This window comes from Lytechinus pictus, unplaced genomic scaffold (genome assembly GCF_037042905.1).
Source record: "Lytechinus pictus isolate F3 Inbred unplaced genomic scaffold, Lp3.0 scaffold_19, whole genome shotgun sequence".
NCBI lineage: Eukaryota > Metazoa > Echinodermata > Echinoidea > Temnopleuroida > Toxopneustidae > Lytechinus > Lytechinus pictus.
The window spans coordinates 14679514-14698386 of NW_026974140.1; the positions used below are offsets into that span (position 1 = coordinate 14679514).

The following is an 18873-nucleotide window of genomic DNA, read 5'->3' on the forward strand; positions in this document are numbered from 1 at the left end:
TGCTGCGTTGCACAAACTAAATCAAATGGGATGATTCTTTATGCATTCAAAACACATATTTTCAGCTACTGAATACACACTTCAGAAAATTCTTCGCCAAACCCCAACATATTCTCACAAAAACAATGCATAAATTTGCTTATTTTGAGTCTGCTATAAAAAAAAAACAATGACAAGGAGCAATTTAGGATTCGTCGGATCAGGGCAACATAACAATTGACTAAATCCGAGATGGGTTTTGTGTGGGCCATCAAACAAAATTACTTCAACAAAAGAAGTGAGTTGTATTTGCATCATGAATATAATTGTATGAAATGATATAAAGAGTTAGTAAACATATCAACTGCCTTAATGAAGAGGATTTTTTGTAATTCATTTAAAGATACATCTTATCATTGATTCATTTAACACATGACCACAAGACCATCAAATGGTAAAACATAGAATGTTTTCTGATACTGATGAAGACAATGAGCATTGATATTGATTGTGAATCATATCTTAGAGAAAAATATCAGGACTAAAGGGCAAATTATCAAAATGAAAGGAGAAAGAAAAATGGATCAGGACACATTTTTGGAAAAGAAAACAAATTATGAATGATCTAATATTAAGTGCAGATCATCTAAAGAAGTTTCATGACATTCAACCTATGGACTATAGGGTATATTCACGAACTTTGCGATATGTAAAAATATAAATAGCTTTTCCTTTTTAAAGAAGTTTTTGAAATATTTAGAGTTTGAAGTATTTAGTTTTTAAGCATTAATATTTCAAGTATATATTTTTGTGGAGGGTTTATAGATCATGTGAAAAAAATTATCCATAAAATTGATTTTTTTTTAATACCAGGTCAAATGTACGCAAACAAAACCAACATAAAAAACAGATGCAAAAAAGATGGTTCAGTACCACTGAACAAAAATGAGGATATTGTTTAAAATTAACAGTAAAATGGGTGAAAATGGAAGTTGAATACATTGATAAAGTTAATTCACAAGATTTATATATTAGTGCTCACAAAAGCAGGTTATTGGAAGAGACAACTTTGTTAATATTATGCATGCAAATGAGACGGCAAGTGTTACAAATAATCTGAACAATAATCTGTAATGAGTTTTGCATGGATATATGATCAATACTGTGCTGCGTGATTAAACCTCACCCCGTAATACTTTTATTCCTATTAATATAGTTAATTCACACACATGCAAACAGAGACAAACTTTAAACCTATAAAGGAACCTTTCATGGATGTAGAATTGCCTAAACTGCCAAGGTTTAGAAAATTCAACAGATTTGTAAAATTAAAATCAATATAAAAAACTTATGATAATGACTTTATATTAACAAGAGGGCACAATCAAGTCCTATATAATCTCTCATACTTATGACAAAATTTCGAGGAGACTTGAAGAATTTCCAATTTTCATAATCCTGAATACCTCCATTTTACAGCGAGCATACAAACATAATGGGCCAAGGTGTATGAAGTGTAGCTGCGGCTTCAAACAAAACTCAAATATGGAAAGCCAAAAGTGCAATAACCTGTCATATATAGGTCATGCACTTTGCCTTAATTTGTAAGCAAAAAAAAAAAACATGATTGATGGTTTATCAGATCAATGATGGATGCACAATTATACACTATCTCTCAAGAGCAGTATGCTGAAGTGTACATGTTCTTGATGAATAATGGTGCTCCTGGCCTTCCATAGTTGATATTCAGTTAAATCAATGCACATTTTTGTGGCAGGACTTGGTTTTAAGTTTAACCACACAGCACAGTATATAGCAATGAATCAAACTTCAAGAACAGAGCATGGGTAAACATGCTAAATTAAATGAAGCAAAATGAAAGATACAAGCATGCCAATAAATGTTGATTTTCAAATGATATCCAACCACCAAAATAAAACTATTTGGATTGGCATACTCTGTTCTATCAGCAGTCATTTCATGCTCTCTGTCGTAAGTGTCGTCGGCATCGGCAGCCGAGGCCTCATAATTGATGGAGCCGTTGAAACTGTGTTCAAGCGACTGACAGCTGCTGCTAATCCTATCCACTTCAGAGGTATAGTAATTAAGGCCCTTGAAGTTGGACCCATTAGGATTCACTCGACTCATAAAGTCCTTACTTTTCATTGGAGGCTGGGTGTCAGCATCCTCCAAGACCTTCGCCACCTGGAATTTCTCCTATACAGACAAAAAGAAGTAAGAAATAGAGGATGAAATGAATGGAATATTTTAAAAGTGGAAAGTAACAACAGCCAATAAAGTGTAGGGGCAAAAAATTCCCTTTATGTAAATATCATGAAGCTCCTTCCTATTATACTGTAGCATGTGGTCTGCTAAAGCCGGGGTAATAATAATAGCATGGCCCGCTGGGAGAACAGTTTTCAGAACTGAATGGCTACCCTTTGTTATATATACTGTTATTATTATTATAATTAAAGGAAAATGAAACCCTTGAAACCAGCTGAATCCATATCAAAGAGAAAAATCAAAGAAACATATTGTTGAAAGTTTGAGGAAGATTGAATGAATAATAAGAAAGTTATTAGCATTTGAATATCGAGATCACTAATGCCATGTAGATCCTCCTGTTGGCAATGCGACCAAGATCTGTGATGTCACACACGTACAACTCCCTCATTACTTTAGTACTTATTTCACTTATATTCTCACTTTTATAGAGTCTATCACAAGGTGAGGTGTTCTCTTTATGAGAGGACAAGTACAGAGGTTTCACAACATTATATCATTGATGAATCGTTTGTCATATGATTAGAATGAGCAAAAAGGGGTGTTTTGGGGTATATGTTCAGTGTCCAAAAGGGGAGAGTTGTTCATCTATGACATCATAGATCTTGGTCGCATTGCCAATGGGAGGATCTCCATAGCATTAGTGATCTCGACATTCAAATGCTCAGAACTCTTCTATTGCTAGTCCTATTTTACTCAAACTTTTGTTGATCTTATTCTTTGATTTTTCTGCTTTCACAAAAGCCAACTTGCTCCAAGTGTTTAATTCTCCTTTAAAGTCATTTACGAACAGAAAGACATACTTAATAACCTGACATGGGCCTTTTTTTAATACTTTGAGTACAACATATACCTTTTATACTTTGCCTTGTAAAAAAAATCAAACTCTTCAGATATAATCATATCTCAATATCAAAACAACTAGTGCCCAATAATGATTTTTTTTTTCTTGGAGTTTAAAGGTACAGTATGTTAGCTATATAAACTCCCAACTTACCCTTCTCATAGCCAGTGCTATATCAGATGGTACATCTGGTATGATGTACATAATGAAGAACTTCACTGCAAATACAATGTGCTGTAAATAAATCAAAATAAATTGAGAATTGGACACTTAATTGAACACAATTGCTTAAATTCTCATGGATCTTTCTTGAAATAAGCAATGGATAGATTAAAATCTATATAAAAAAAAATAGAGATTGTTTCACAGACATGGAAATATAGCAAACTCCATTTCTTAGATTTTTAATGGATATTTTTTTTAATACATGAGCTTAAATGCACCTTTAACATAGCTTATAATTTAGAGAAAACACTGAAAACTTATTGAATATTTAATAGCTAAAATTCAGGGGAGCATTTTATCAAAAACTTTCATTCGACAAATTATCAAATCTGACAGCTTCTTTGATCAGTTGGATAAAACAGGACTTGTTTGATAAAATGTCTGACAAGTCCTTTAATGAATTGCTCCCTGAACTATGCAATCACATCATTTGAAGAGAAACATCTGACTCATTTAAATAATATTTTCAATGCCATAGGTGCATGTATGGTTCCCACAGTGGCAATTTCATTATATTCACTGACGAAAGAGGCAGTTTAGAAGAAGTCTCTTGAAAGTGAATGAAAATCGCTTTTCTTAGAAAAATATTTCAAATTTTATGCATATAAACGTTTCCAAACAGAGGAAAAGAAAATTTATGATTACCTCAAATCCTATGACAATCCAAAGCTTTTCAACATTAGAGTACTTCCTTCCCCATTGAGCAGTGAATGCAATGATGAAAGCATTGGATATAACACCAGCAAAGTTGATGAAGTCTAAGATGGAGAACCACATTCCTGAATGAAAATTCCACATGAAAAAAGAAAGAGAAAATTAAAAATACTTCTCTTCTCCCTTCTTTATTCCTCTTCTTTCTCCTCATCCTTTCTTTTGTCTTTTTCCTCTTCCCCTACCACTTCACCTTCTCCTCCTCATCTTCCTCCTTCTCATCTCCTTCTTTCTTTTCCCCCTTTATCTTCTTGATCTCCTTTTTTTTCTTTGTCTTGGGTCATACATAAATTCAGAGGAAACTCAGAATAAAAAGTACTAAAATCAGCTTATGTCATACACCATGTTCTATATAATACACAAAGCTTTAACTAGGAAATATCATACGAGTACTGCTATAAAAAAAGAAAGAAATAAATGAATAAATAAAAAAATAAAAAGAATAAAAAGAATCTGCCAAAATTTTGTTTAAAAAGCAAAATGATATTGCAAGTTGTAATTATTGATCAACTAAAAAGATTACTTAAACATAAAAATAAAAATTACTTGTATCTTGATTTGGTTATGATTTTATGACTGTACATTTTAAACAGTATGAAGAGGAAAATATATCTGTTACAATAAGGCCGGTTTATGCTTCCACTTTTCAGGCCAGAATTAGCATTTTCATACCTGATTAGTCCAAAACACGGTTGCGTCCATGCTTACTTTCATTTAAACGATGTTTCAGAATGACAATCGTAAACTCACAAAAAGGTGCGTTTCTAAATGTTGTTTGGCCAGAATCAGGGTTTCTGGGGAAGCATAAACAGGACCGCGATCGTAAACGTGTTTAAATGACATCATTTGGTACATGCTTCCAGTGAGATGAAAATCTGCGGGCAAAATAGTCGCTTTATTCTAACATGGACTTACCTCCACAGATTTACCTCTCATCTCCCTGGTTATAATAATGAATGACCAATGTACATTTGCATGTACGATTATTAAGTTAAGTACTATTGTTATCACGATGAATGTTGAGGGATTTACAAAAAAACAAAGCGGAACTTGAGTTATAATGAGGAGACATCGCTGAGCCATAAGCCCCAGAAGCATAAACAAATAGATGTCTTATTATTTTCTTACATATTCTTTAATATATTTTATTTATCTTACTATTATCCTCACCATGGTGAAAATTCTATAGCTATGTCAAGCAGCTCCATGCCATTACTTAAAGATTAAAAATTGTTTGAAGTTGAAATCCCTTGAAATAATAGTCGACCATAACAACACTAAAAAAAAAACTTTCAAAAAAGGGCGCACCCAATTTGACCTCGCTTTCCTGCTCAACAAAAATTACGATGCAAAGCCAGCTGCAGATCGCGATTACGCCTCTGAAAAATCAAGCATAAACAGCACTCTTATAACTACGTTTGCGATCGGCGTTTTAAAATGACGTTTGAAAACGCTGATTCTGTCTACGGAATGGAAGCATAAACACACCCTCAGACAACTTTCAAAATTTTCACTTTGAAATGCAAATAACAACTATCACATTAAAGAGAGAACATTGATTTGCAAATAAGTGTGGGTTTAAAGCTTGGTGGTTAAATAAAGAGCTTTCTTATCATACTCTTTAGTTCCAATACTAAACTTACCAATACTAGATGCAATGAAAGCTACAGGCCTTCTGTTGAACCATAGTAGTCTCTTTGCATCTATTCTGATATCCAGGAGCAGAACAGTGATAGCGATGAGGGGAGCAATAGGCAGTGCAGAAGAAAATATCTGTTACAAAAATAATGAAACAAAGATCATTAATACACAAGGGTAAATCTAATTCTACAAAATCCATACCTGTAAACAGTTCTTTTTGCCTCGTAGCATGCAAAGACATTGATTCAAAATAGTCCTGATATAAGATCTGGGACAGAATAATGATTAACACAATAATATAGAATAATAATAATATAGAGATTGGTAATTAAGATCACTTAATACTGAAAAACAAAATGAATGCCTAGTGCCATATCAAAGCTGGGAGCGATCATCCTATTGAAATCTAATTCTACAGAATCCTGGCAAAACTACTCAATTACTCGATCAATTCTAGGATTGTAGTTAGAATTCATAATTGAGATGAATATCAAGAATACCTGCAAAAAGTCTATAAAACAGTTCAAAATAACTATAGGCATCACTACATGCATGCTTGAAAAAAATGAACCATGCTAATATGGACCTGTTTCATTGACTTTTTAAAATATTCATTAAATTAACATAGTTTACTTTTCAAAGGAAGGGGTGAGGACTGTGATAATTACCTTGTAATCAATGGTTAATACTGAGAAATCTTTTTACTGCCTTTTGAGCAAAGGTATCATAAGAGTTTCCATGGGTTCAAAATCACAGATAACAAGGGCCAGGAAGAACTTTCTCTTACCATAAGGAAACCATAGAGAATGACCTTCTCATTGTATTCGCCTAGTGTGAGGTCACCTACAGGTGGCTTGTTCCTTTCTCTCGTAAGATACTGAGCATGAGGACTCATCTTCTCCATGTCAAGGTCTTTGACCTGGCTTGGCCGACAGCATGTCCGCTTCTTAAACTTCCTGATCAACCATCTGTAAGAAGTGGTATATTCACATTCATAAAGATTCATAAAGTTACATATTCTATGTTGAGCAATTCCAGATAATAAAAAAACCTTTTTGTACAAACAACTCCCATCTCTGCTCATTCTTACTTCACTTCATTTAAAGGACAAGTCCACCCCAACAAAAGTTGATTTGAATAAAAAGAGAAAATTCCAACAAGCTCAACACTGAAAATTTCATCAAAATCGGATCATTACGAGACAGGCACGTTTGAATTTTTCTGAGTTTTTACTTTCAAACTCGGGATTGAAACATTGAGATGGAATCCTACTGCACCCGCTTAGTCCTCTCCGCAAACCACAGAATGCCCTCGAGCGCTAGGGATAACCGCAGATAATAAGCAGTGACTGAATCGCTATACTGAAATCACCCGGCGTGGTGAATGAAAGTCTCCATGCCAAAAATTGATTAATTGTAAATGGTAAAGTTGCCAAGTGCCAACGAACATTCATATCCCGAAATAAACTTTGAAGCATGAAAAAGGGACCAGAAGAAGTTGGGATATTGCAATGAAATAATGAACAATCTAATGATCGACTCGCATCTCTAGGGATTCGCCAAAAATATATTGTTTACACTGCACTTCCCCCATCACCCGAGCTGGGCTGCGGCTTGAAATTTGACCTCAGGAGCAGATTAATTCTGACTGGCTTGAATTTCTGGACATTTATGATTTATTTGCATGCTATTTTATTCATTTTAATTTTATCAAAAAGATTTCTTAAATTGATAGTTACCCCAGATATTACTTTGAATGGCTGATAAGGACCGAGTAAAAGCCAAGATTATTTCCGGACGAACGAACGCATATTGACTTATTGGGTTCCGAGTTTCGCCTCAAAACTCGGATCTCAATGTTTCACGGAGTTGCATACTTCTATAGTCATCTTTCACTAGTCTAATTCCTAGACCACTATTACAGCATCGTAAATGTTTGCTTTGACTTTATGGTTTTATTTTGACGGAGGAAGAGGGAGTTAGGAGAGAGATGAAGAGATAAAAGGTATGTATGTATGTGTGTGTGTGTGTGTGTGTGTGAGAGAGGGAGAGATAGAGATAGATGGCAAAGAGATGGAGGGAGAGAGCGAGTGAGAGAGATGAACCATTCATGCCTTCAAAATGTGTACAAGACTACCTATCATCTGCGTTGCGTTGATGCGGTTTCTGGTCGTAGGAAGATAAGTGCCCTGAGGGACTTGTTTACTTTCTTTGATAGGGCTGGAATTCTCCTTTGTTCCCATCTCAATGTTTCAATTTTTAAACGTAAGGATTTCCTCATGTGTAAAATAAGAAAGTTATAACATTTTAAAGTTTCGCTTAATTTCACAAAACAGTTATATGTACATCCTGGTGGGTATGCAAATGAGGAGACTGATGACGTCATCCACTCACTATTTCTTTTGTATTCTATTATATGAAATATGAAATATTCTAATTTTCTCCTCATTGTCAAGTGATACAACAATTAATTCCTCCCTGAACATGTGGAATTAGCATTGTTTAATACTATAAGGTTCGGTCAAGTTGGTCCTTATTGTCAAATCTATAAAAAATGAAATATTGTATAATTCAAACAATAAAAAACAAAAGAAATAGTGAGTGATGGACATCATCAACTGAGTCACCTCATTGTACATATCACTGTTTTGTGAAAAATAAGCGAAATTTTCAAATGTCATAACTTTCTTATTTTACATCCGATTTTGATGAAATTTTCAGCACTATGCTAGTTTGATTTCTCTTTATTTATTCAAGCCAGCATTTTCCTGCGATGGACTTGACCTTTAACTGATAATTCCATGATAATTTGCAAGTATTACATCTTTTCATATGAACTAGAACGCAGAGACAAATTACGTCTAGGGGCTGGATGTATCTATGTTACAGAATTGCCCCATAAATTATTTTGCGAGTAAATCTAAATCTCTCTTTCCTTTAAATATTGACTATTCTTATCTAGTACAAAAACAGAACAAACAACATAAATCAAAAGTTGTCCTATTACAATTCTTATATTAAAGAGATTGTTCATCTTCAACCAATGTAGTATTCCTAGCATTTACTACCCTGGCTAAAGCCAGGGTAATAATATCCAAGTCCTTTGGAAGCGCATAGAGACGTTATTTATAATGTGTTATGCGCTATACAAGAACTGTCTATTATTATTATTATTATTATTTGAAGCTCTTACAGATGGCTGTTGAAATAATATATCTGTAAAAAAGCACTTGGAGACATTGTTCCAATGTATTAAAGAGCTATAAAAAGCAGAATATCATTACTACCCTTGGTGTAAGGCAGGGATGAAATCCTAAGAGACCTCTGGAGATGGGTTGGGGACATGAGTGACAGTAATGATTCTTTGGTTTTACTTACGGGAGGATGACATCTTTGAGGAACTTGGGAACTGGTTTGACCAACATGAGTACAAAGACTTGCAGAGACAACATAGACATACAGTTATTGTCCGTACAGGAATCCCTCAAACCTTCTATGCCAAGAAATGAATCTGAACCAGATTGCTGAAAAGAAAAAGTTTGCACAATATAAATTACCTATATCATCACCATCATCATCATTATCAAAGTTTTGCATGATATAACAATATTTCATTCTTCATGCAAATAACATGCTATGATCAAGATGTGTGAAAATGGGATTTTATTACAAATGGAAACTGGATAATTTTGACGTATAACTTGAGTTTCATATTGGCTGTATATTTCGATCTTAAGCTGTCAAAGCACGATATAGAAATCAAACAAACTTGTTTTTATAGTAATTCTTGAAACTTACATCTCTGAAGAAGGCAATATAGAAGAGAGATGAATAACTGTTGACAAACTGGAAGGCAAAGAGCTTCACAATGAGAGCATTTTCATATGTACTCTTTGTTCTGTGATTCTCTGTAAAGAAATGTAAGCATAATGTTTTGAACATTTTTATTTTAATTCTGTTATGAGTTTAGCATTTAAAAAAATGCTTCAGTGATTCTCTGTATAAAATTAATGATAATGATAATCATTTTTTTACATTTTTATTTATGATGAAGTGCAGCATTAAACAAACCAAGGAACACTGATGATCACATTGTTGGAATGCTCCGCAGGGAGAGGAGAAACTACATTCATTGTAAGCCAGGATCCTATGACTGAGGTAATGGTAATAGTGCTAATGGAGATGTCATTCCGATAAGCGTCATATAAAAGTGTAGTATCATTTTTATCATTCTTTTAAAATGGAATGATTGAAAAATATGCTCTTTTCAAATCCGGATTGAGAATATTCTACTCACCCCAATTATTCAGCTTTACTGCAATTTTTTCATATATCTGAAAAAGAAAGAGGTCGTGAATAGTCATTTAGGTTCATCATACGATTCCATCTAATATAAAGATTAAATTGACCAAAGCCCCGTTACATGAAGCTTAGCAATTGACTATGGGGCTGATATTTATGATCGATTTCATTAATTATTGTTTATAATCAATGGTACAATCAGCCCTAGGATTTGCTGATTGCGTATCAGTTTCTTGCAACCAGGAGTACTAACTGATTGCTGAAGTTGAAATTCATCTATCAATTATACAATTGAAACAAAAATTTGCAACAAAATTTGCAATTGATTGCAAATACTTTCTTACAACACCCCTTAGGTTAATAAGAACTTACTTTTCCCAAGATGAGAATGGATATTGAGTTTAGAAGAGATGAGACCAAGACAGAGACGAGAAGTTGCACCACACTGTCTGAGTCAGAGAGAAGAGCAGCTGTGAATAATCTATAGATGATCACACTGATAACACTCACGATAACAAGCATTGCCTGTAAAAAAAAAACAGAGGAATATGATTACTGTATAAGCTACATATTATTAAATTTACATTCATCAACCTTGCATATTATACTTAATTGATTGAAATCAAAGCAGTTCTTCAAACCAATTTATGCAAAGCCCTAGTCAAATTTACTGAATCGATTCAACTGACAGAAATTCAAAATAATGATTGTGAAAAACAATATATTTTCATATATTTATACACATTAGTCAAATTTCCTCCAAGTTGAACAGATTTCTGTGGTTTAAAGAGATTTTACTTAAAGGCAGAATTCCCTATATTTTTTGTTTGCTTTCATTAAGTTGATCTCAAGGACAATAAATTATTTCATGAAAAGAGAAACAGAGAGTCATGTTAATTCATCACTGTCAAAGGTACAATCACATGGAGCTTAAAGAGAACAATTGTAAAAAGCATATATGAAATTTCCCTCTCTATTCATTTCATTACATAATAACATTGGAATAAATGTCTAAAATATGAAATCAAAAATTAGATTGAAATCTTATTCCCTTTTCATGTTCAACAATGTGTAAATTGCTACTTATGCATCTCCCACTTCTTTTTATGTTAATTAAATCATCAATAAATAATTTTTTTAATATTTAAATGGAATGTCATATTGATGTATGTGTATTTTCTGTTAAATGAACAAGTTCAGTTTTTGAGCTGCAGATTCTTTTACATGTAAATAAACCATGAATTGTCTGAAGCTTGTTTGGTCTCAGCAATAACAGTCTGTTTACTGTTAGTTCATACAATGGCCATCTCGCAAACTTGCCACTCAGCATTTCTAGAAATTTGGCAGATTTCCAATTGGTCCTTGCCCACCTTATACACATACCAACTTTGTTTAATACCACTTAGCATACCTAATTAAGTCCACCAGGGGTAAACAAACTTTATAGCTTACCATAAATACAAGGATACCAAACGATGCCATGAATTTCAGGAAGCTTTTGTAGAATGGGTAGTACCAATCTGGCAGGTCAGATACAGGATCCTGATGGGAACAAACAAAAATATTAATGACAAAAACAAAGTTTAAGAATAGGCATGTATTGATGGTCTAGGATCAATGGATAGCATCCTATCATTGATGTAAAGGTATCATCTATCTCAATTCAACTGGTGATATTCATTATTATTCTAACAAACATATCTTAAATCAAATTCAAGACATCATTCCAGATTTCGACCATCTTGCTCATTTCTAGGACTTGTTCAACTGTTCTCTAGGAATAAAAACTACTGAATTATGTGCAAAGTATAATTGGTAGTAGGCTTTGACACCCATACCCTATTTGCATGCTGTATATTACAATGGCCTGAATTCACAAAGGTGGTTTTGAAAACCCACGGTTGAATCCATAGTTTATGCAGATTACCTGTATAAATTACGCTTATTTTATCGCGTATCGAGTGCGTGTATAAAAAATTCCAATGCTGATGCACGCTTTTGTCACAGTGCGCCAAATTGATGCATGTTACCATGGTTAGATACGCTATTTTATTCACGAGTCCACTGTTTGAAGAGTGGACTCATTAATTCAAAACAGTAGACTCATTAATTCAAAACAATGGACTCATGAATGAAAGGGTGGATAATAAAAATAATAAAATAAACGGACGGACGGATGGATGGATGGATGGATCAATTAATGAATGAATAAATAAATAAATAAGAATATCTATTCTAAGTGTAAAATATTATCTTTACCATAATGTAAAAAAAATATACTTGTAGGGTCATACTGTAATGAAACTGTCATGAAATCACTTTATAAATCTACTTTGGCACTTCATACCACTCATGAATTCATGAAATATCCTTGATCACTTACTGGCCTCTCCTTGGTACCATAGAACTCAGGTCTGTCAGGTTCTGACATATCATAGCCATCAACATCCCATTCATAGGCCAGCCTCACTCGCTTTCTCTTCCATACTTCCTGGAATATTGTACCTATACAGGTCAACAGGGTCAAAGGTTAAAAAGTTAAAGGTCAAATAGTGTTTCATTCATCACTAGATGAATGAGGATATGTGATAAGACAATAAAATCATGAATTCTATAGAGATGTGATGTAAGGAAGACACTGCAGAAGGAAATAAGAAGGATCTTCAAGCAAGACCCTAAAGAGACATTTGACTCGGACAAAGGATACAAAAGAAAATGAATCAATGCCATTTCAACAGGATTCTCAAAATTTTAGACTAATAATGCTGATTATGAGAAACAGCAGAATAGTTTACAAAATAACACAGGGATGTCATTTTGAGAAAAACAGAGGAGCTTAAAATAAATTAGACTTACCCCAAAGGCAAATAACAAGAGCATAATATGGAGTCACATCTGAGTCGAAGGAGTTCTTGAACACTGTTAGGCCTGCATCTGTAATCCTGTATATGCATATATTTTTTAAAGATTAAACGAAGGGTGTTTATAAAACATAATCTGTATCATCCCATATCAATAGGTCAATATATTTGTATTCCAGTAATTTCATACCAGATGATGTGATAGTGTTAAGAATATATTTTTTCCCTGTTTTTTTTTTATTTATGAAGCACAAACAAAATTTTCCTGAGTTGTTTGGACAAACTCGATCATGATATCATAATCAAATCATTATGATTTTATGAGTATGTTAAGTCGCCTTCAGTCTATTATTTTACATTTGAAGGATATCATGAGGATTTAGTAGCAAGACAGAGGGGAGTGTTTCAATACGTTTAAACATAATACAAATGTGGCTGGATTTTGTTACACCAAATCTGAATGAGAATTAAAAGGATTTGTATGATTTGCCAAGATGGCAGAGCCAAAATCCTTATACATTATTCACACTTTCATTTTGGACGCTTGCTATTTCAATTTGCATTTAGAAATAACTTGATTTACATTCAAATCCACTCCAATCCAGGAATTTGCAGAGCAGCAATCTCATTGTCTGATCAAACTAATGGCATTTGAATAATTGATTAGGCAATTACATCTGAACAGCTTTGTCACCGTCTTAAAGCATGTTATTAACAACTCAGTTTTTGTCGAAAGAAACTGTTTAATCCTTGAATAACCGATTTCTTCGATTGATTGTTCGATTTTCTTCTTTCAATAAATTATAAAGTGGGTATCCCTGTAGTCTACAGTGGAAGAGTATAAAGATAGCCTGAAATCTTTATCATAGGCAGAGCTTTGTATAATGAAGCAAGCAAGTACAAAAGTAGCATTCTTACTCTACAGAGATCAAGAGACAATGTGAAATACCTGTACAATATAGAAACAAGTTATATAAACATGGTTTCTTTCATTTCAAACTAATCAATCAAATATTCATCAATCAATTGGATAATTTTTTTAATCAATCTATTTTATCCCAACCTTGGCCATGTCTTACAAATTATGAAGACTGGCCAACAAGTGTAAAATATGGATGATGCTTGATGCCATAATTAGGGACAGTGATTTTCCGTTTAAAAAAATTGCCTTTTCCGTTTCAGAAAATCTCAAATTCCGTTTCAGCATGTCAGAAAACGGAAATTCCGTTTCCCCATAGACTTTGTACACACGGAAAAGTGACAATTCCGTTTACACATTTACATGCACACTCGCACTGGTCAAAATTTGTATCTGCTACTGTACGAACAACACAATAAAATCCGTTCTAATCGGATCTATGCGGGTGAATAAAATATTTTAACACACCCATTTTGCATGCATACATCCTCACCTTTCATATTATTAGCATTATTTCACGGTGAAATGATATTTCATCGATAATTTTGGGGGTTTTTGGACATCGTTATCATCAGTCAACGTCTTTTCCCAATCCGCCATCTTGGATTTTAAGACCACGATATCGTGCTGTTACATCTTCAAACGTAGAGGGCAGCAACACACAACTGTGTACATGTAGTTGAACGATACATGTGTGCATGTGAAGCCCAACCCGGCCGGCCGGGTACGGGTACGGTGCGGGGTACGGGTACAATCGAGTGTGCTGCTGATGTCGAGTGCAGTCACGATGTGTGAATTGTCATGATAGTAGCGAAGTGAGATCGTGTTTTCTGTTTTTTTTTGGCCATTTAATATTCTCATTTTGTTGTGATTTTGGAGTAATTTCTGTTGCTATTCTGTGTATTTTGAGGGAAAATACGTTTTCCGTGATTTTCCGTTTGAAATGCCATTTTCCGTTTCAAAAGGCCCTTTCCGTGAATTCCGTCCGTTTTCCGCGATCGCGGAAAATCACTGTCCCTACATAATACTCCATCTAGAAAGAGAACGCATTGTCCTTTTGTAACGTTAAGGAACGTGTCAATTGGTATAAACAGTGATGTATGCATGAGTATTTGTCAGTTTAAAGGAATACTTTGAATTAACATAATATATTGTAGCTAACAGTGTTATGAGCTTCCCATAATAAATATTGATTTGATAAATAACTCTTTGAACATATGAGCCAGGGACCTGGAAATGTACAGTCGTCTTTTGATTTTTTTTCTCTTTGTGCACTCTATTGTTGATTTTCTTTTGCACATTGAAATCATAAGCAAAACATAAATTACAAAAAGTAAAAAAGAAATAATAATAAAATTGAGGCATTGATTTAAATAGTAAACTCACATGGTAAGGAGAGATTCGTCCTCTAGTTGCTGAGTAAGATTTGCTAACAGACTCTCATCTGCATCACTCAGATTATAAATGCTCTGATTCCTTTGTAGTTCCTCCATCAGCTCTCTCTGCCTCTCTTTCGCTTCCACTCCATCTTGGTAATTCTCAATGCTATGGTAGGATTAAAAAAGAAAATTTCAAAAGAAAATGGATGAAGAAATTAGGTAATCAAAGGGGTTCACACATTTTTTGGATTAATTCTTTATCAAACATTGTATGAGCATTCACAGTACCAAGTTCCTGTTTCATAAACTGATACGATAAATACAGCTGTTTAAAGCTACTGGAATTGTATCATTTGATAGGCTGGTAGTGAATTGACATAGGGGTTTCGCATTTGTCATAGGACACTTGTTGGTATTGTTAAGTTTCAATAAACGGGTGGGCCATTTACCTAGCTAGCACCCTTATAAGTGTTATAACAGGATATTTGGATGCAATGCGGTGAAGAAAACAAGAATATTAATTAAACTAATAATAATAATACTCTATATTTATAACAATCCATGTTTTTCCAAAATGGCCCAGTCTAAAAGTCACATAATTTTGCTTTCTTTTCAATCTAATTTTACCTGAGGAATAGTCCATATCCCCAAATTGCGAGACCCATGAGCATTGGTATCCAGAGATAAGTGGCGAATGCTCCTGCCCATGCAAAGTAGAAAGCAATCTGCTCTCCATAGTAATTCCTGATCTTCCATAATGGTTGGTACTTGAAGAATCTCACCCATGTTCTTTGCATATCCTGAATACAATCAAGGAAAATAAACATTACTTTTTACTTCTTCTCTTCATTCAAAATGGCAACTTCAATACACAGGCTCTTTTGCGACTGACAGAAACCTTAACGAGGGTTTTTTTTTTTTAAAGTAATATAGTACAATGTGCGTAAACTTTCAGATAAATTCTTAGTTTAAGAGGATTACAATTCATATTTCATTTTAAAACTATAATATCTGTTTGTATCTTGCCCTTTCACATTTACATGTAGATATTCATATGGTATTATTCATAAAATTCCTAAAATAGAAAATATTTCTGCATAGATTACTACATAAAGGTCAATTATTGTATCTCTATATAGATCATCAATATATTTTTAAAAGTCCGGAACTCGAAATAGAGTAATATTAAAATCCTTCAATTGACTACAAATATTTCAAAATAAACTGACTATGTTCAACTTTTCAACAAGTACATCTTACATTTGGAAATTACTACACTGTATCTCTTTAAATACTGTAGGAGAAAATGAAAGAGTAATGTATTCTTAATGGCAATCTAAACATTAAATGTACACGTTATCAATTTTCCTTGAAGTAAATGTCCTAATGAGCACATCATCAGAAACTCAAGATATGCAGAAATTCATGTATCAAAAGAAAGCAAGAAAAGATGTCTGAAATAAAGCTGAGAGATACGAATTCACACAATTCAGCATGAATAGAGAGGCAAAGAAAACAGAGGAAAATACTTTGACCAATTCCCATTTTTTTAAGAAGGAAATAGGAAAAAGGTTGAGTATTTCTAGTATCATTTGATACTTTGCCTGAAAACTTAAAGGATTTTTTTAGGGGGGGCTGTATTTACATCTTAATAGCACACAAGATTCGAATTTTCTAAACTGATAATAGTAATACAAAGTCATTTGCTTTCATGAATTTTCATTAATTGTCAGACACTTGTCATGATAGATCCATGCTCTTAATCACGATGAACAAGTATAAAAATACATTAAAACTAGCATGCTTTTAATGAATTCTATGGGGTTAGAAAAAATTGCTCAGAAAAAATGGGGGAAAAAATAAAGAAAAAAAGAGTGTTAAATCAGTCAACTCAGAATAAACATATTAGTGCAGAATGCTTTATGTTTTCAAACAAATAATCTTCTAACAACCCCCCTCCCCTTTCCTTTCTCTTTCTCTCTGTACCTCTCTGGAAGCGTGGTGTCACCATGGAGCATTATAGCTCCATGGTGTCACAATTGCTTTAATCTTTGTCATACGCTATTGTATGTGAGATTTGATGGATAAGTACTAACATTTCAAAAGAATTTCACTTTGAAAAAAAAAGTACGAGTTAGTATTAGCATGAAAAAAGATCATTTTGGCATATGCCCCTCCAATGTAAGCTTAATGATTTTGGGAGGGGGCATGATGTCACTTCAAATGTATTCTCTACATTATATAAAAATAGTAAAAAAAGAAATCAACCTTGGTAGTAAATGATTTGTATGAAAGGAGAAAACGTTTTAAAACATGGCGAAAATATGAAAGAAATTGGAGGAGAAATAAAGCAGTTTTGTTCAACTTTTCATCTATCTGCTTTTCTTGAGTTTTTTTTTTCTTTTAAAACAACTTCAAGTTTGCTTGGATTCCTTGTTAATGCATAAGCTGAAATTTTACAGCAATTTAATTTCTACTAATTTTGCTAATCCAAAAACTTAATGATTACGTAATACATGCATGTACATTCCAAATCCTGATTATAATACTTACAGATGGAAAATCTCCCTTTTTGATAGTTTAAAAACAAGTAAATTACAGATTCCCTTGGATAGGATATTAAGATACAGGTCAATTATTAGCTAAGACATGCGACCAACATGCTGTCACGTTCCTGCTGTTAGTAATGTAAATCATCATAGCAAATATAGAATTATAGGCATGCAAGCGCTCTGATGATCTATATGGTAGTTTAATGCATGAGTTACAAAACCATGCATTTTAGTCTGATTTCATTCAAAGTGACTTACAAATCTGGGGTCTCGATGCGTAACATTAAACTTTCTCTGTATGTGCAAAGAACACTTACACAATTACACATATAAACAACAAACAACATAGACAATTCAAACATCTGATACAAATGACAGTGCTTTATATGATGCAAGGCCTGTAATACAACAAATTAATGCGACATGTTTAAGTTTGGATGTATAAGTAAATGCTGTGCAGTGGAGAGGAGGGGAAAAACACTTTGGCAGGAGATATGCTTGAACACCTGACTGAAAAAAAGTTCTGGCAATTTAAGTGCAAAAGATATAATATATCATCAAAACTTTTTACTATAGTTTTGACAAAAATCCTATTCATTTAAGAATTGATCATAAACATGAATGGGGTCACTCGTCTCATTTCATTTGAACATTAATAACTTTGAAGGGTACAATGCATTATATCTAAACAGGCAGGCTTGTTTTACGATAAATTATTCAAGAGTTACAAATCACAACATACATGTAATCGGAAGGGTGTGAATTTTGCTAATTATAATACTTGGTCAAGTTCCCATAAAATCGTTTTTGGACAAAGGATTTCCACTTTAATGTTGATCAAGACTACGTGATATACATGTACATGTACAAGCAAATAGATCAATAAAAAAAGAACAAGGCTATATTACAGCATTTGTGCTACATATACACAGACAATGTGGTAACAGAAATGGTGGTGGGGGGTACTATTAGAAATGGTGGTGGGGGTATTATTAGACATGGTGGTGGGGGGTACTATTAGACATGGTGGTGGGGGGTACTATTAGACATGGTGGTGGGGGTACTATTAGACATGGTGGTGGGGGGTACTATTAGACATGGTGGTGGGGGTACTATTAGACATGGTGGTGGGGGGTACTATTAGACATGGTGGTGGGGGGTACTATTAGACATGG

General features: G+C 33.7%; 1 protein-coding gene across 3 annotated transcripts in view; it reads right to left on the minus strand.

Annotated features, from left to right (window-relative positions):
• Window positions 1-18873, minus strand: part of LOC129260840 (anoctamin-4-like) — a 38482-nt gene that overhangs the window by 5352 nt on the left and 14257 nt on the right. For 2 of the 3 annotated variants that reach the window (XM_064114191.1, XM_064114190.1), the window contains exons 7-20: window positions 15774-15946; window positions 15154-15312; window positions 12844-12929; window positions 12371-12492; window positions 11440-11529; window positions 10360-10512; window positions 9983-10019; window positions 9484-9593; window positions 9064-9209; window positions 6474-6654; window positions 5689-5818; window positions 3980-4113; window positions 3263-3343; window positions 2139-2196 (exon numbers count right to left, since the gene is read on the minus strand). In XM_064114191.1, coding sequence (XP_063970261.1) covers window positions 2139-2196; window positions 3263-3343; window positions 3980-4113; window positions 5689-5818; window positions 6474-6654; window positions 9064-9209; window positions 9484-9593; window positions 9983-10019; window positions 10360-10512; window positions 11440-11529; window positions 12371-12492; window positions 12844-12929; window positions 15154-15312; window positions 15774-15946 — 1660 coding nt within the window. Of the gene's footprint in view, window positions 1-1936; window positions 2197-3262; window positions 3344-3979; window positions 4114-5688; window positions 5819-6473; window positions 6655-9063; window positions 9210-9483; window positions 9594-9982; window positions 10020-10359; window positions 10513-11439; window positions 11530-12370; window positions 12493-12843; window positions 12930-15153; window positions 15313-15773; window positions 15947-18873 lie in introns of all 3 variants that reach the window. The other variant, XM_064114189.1, reaches the window with a different exon arrangement.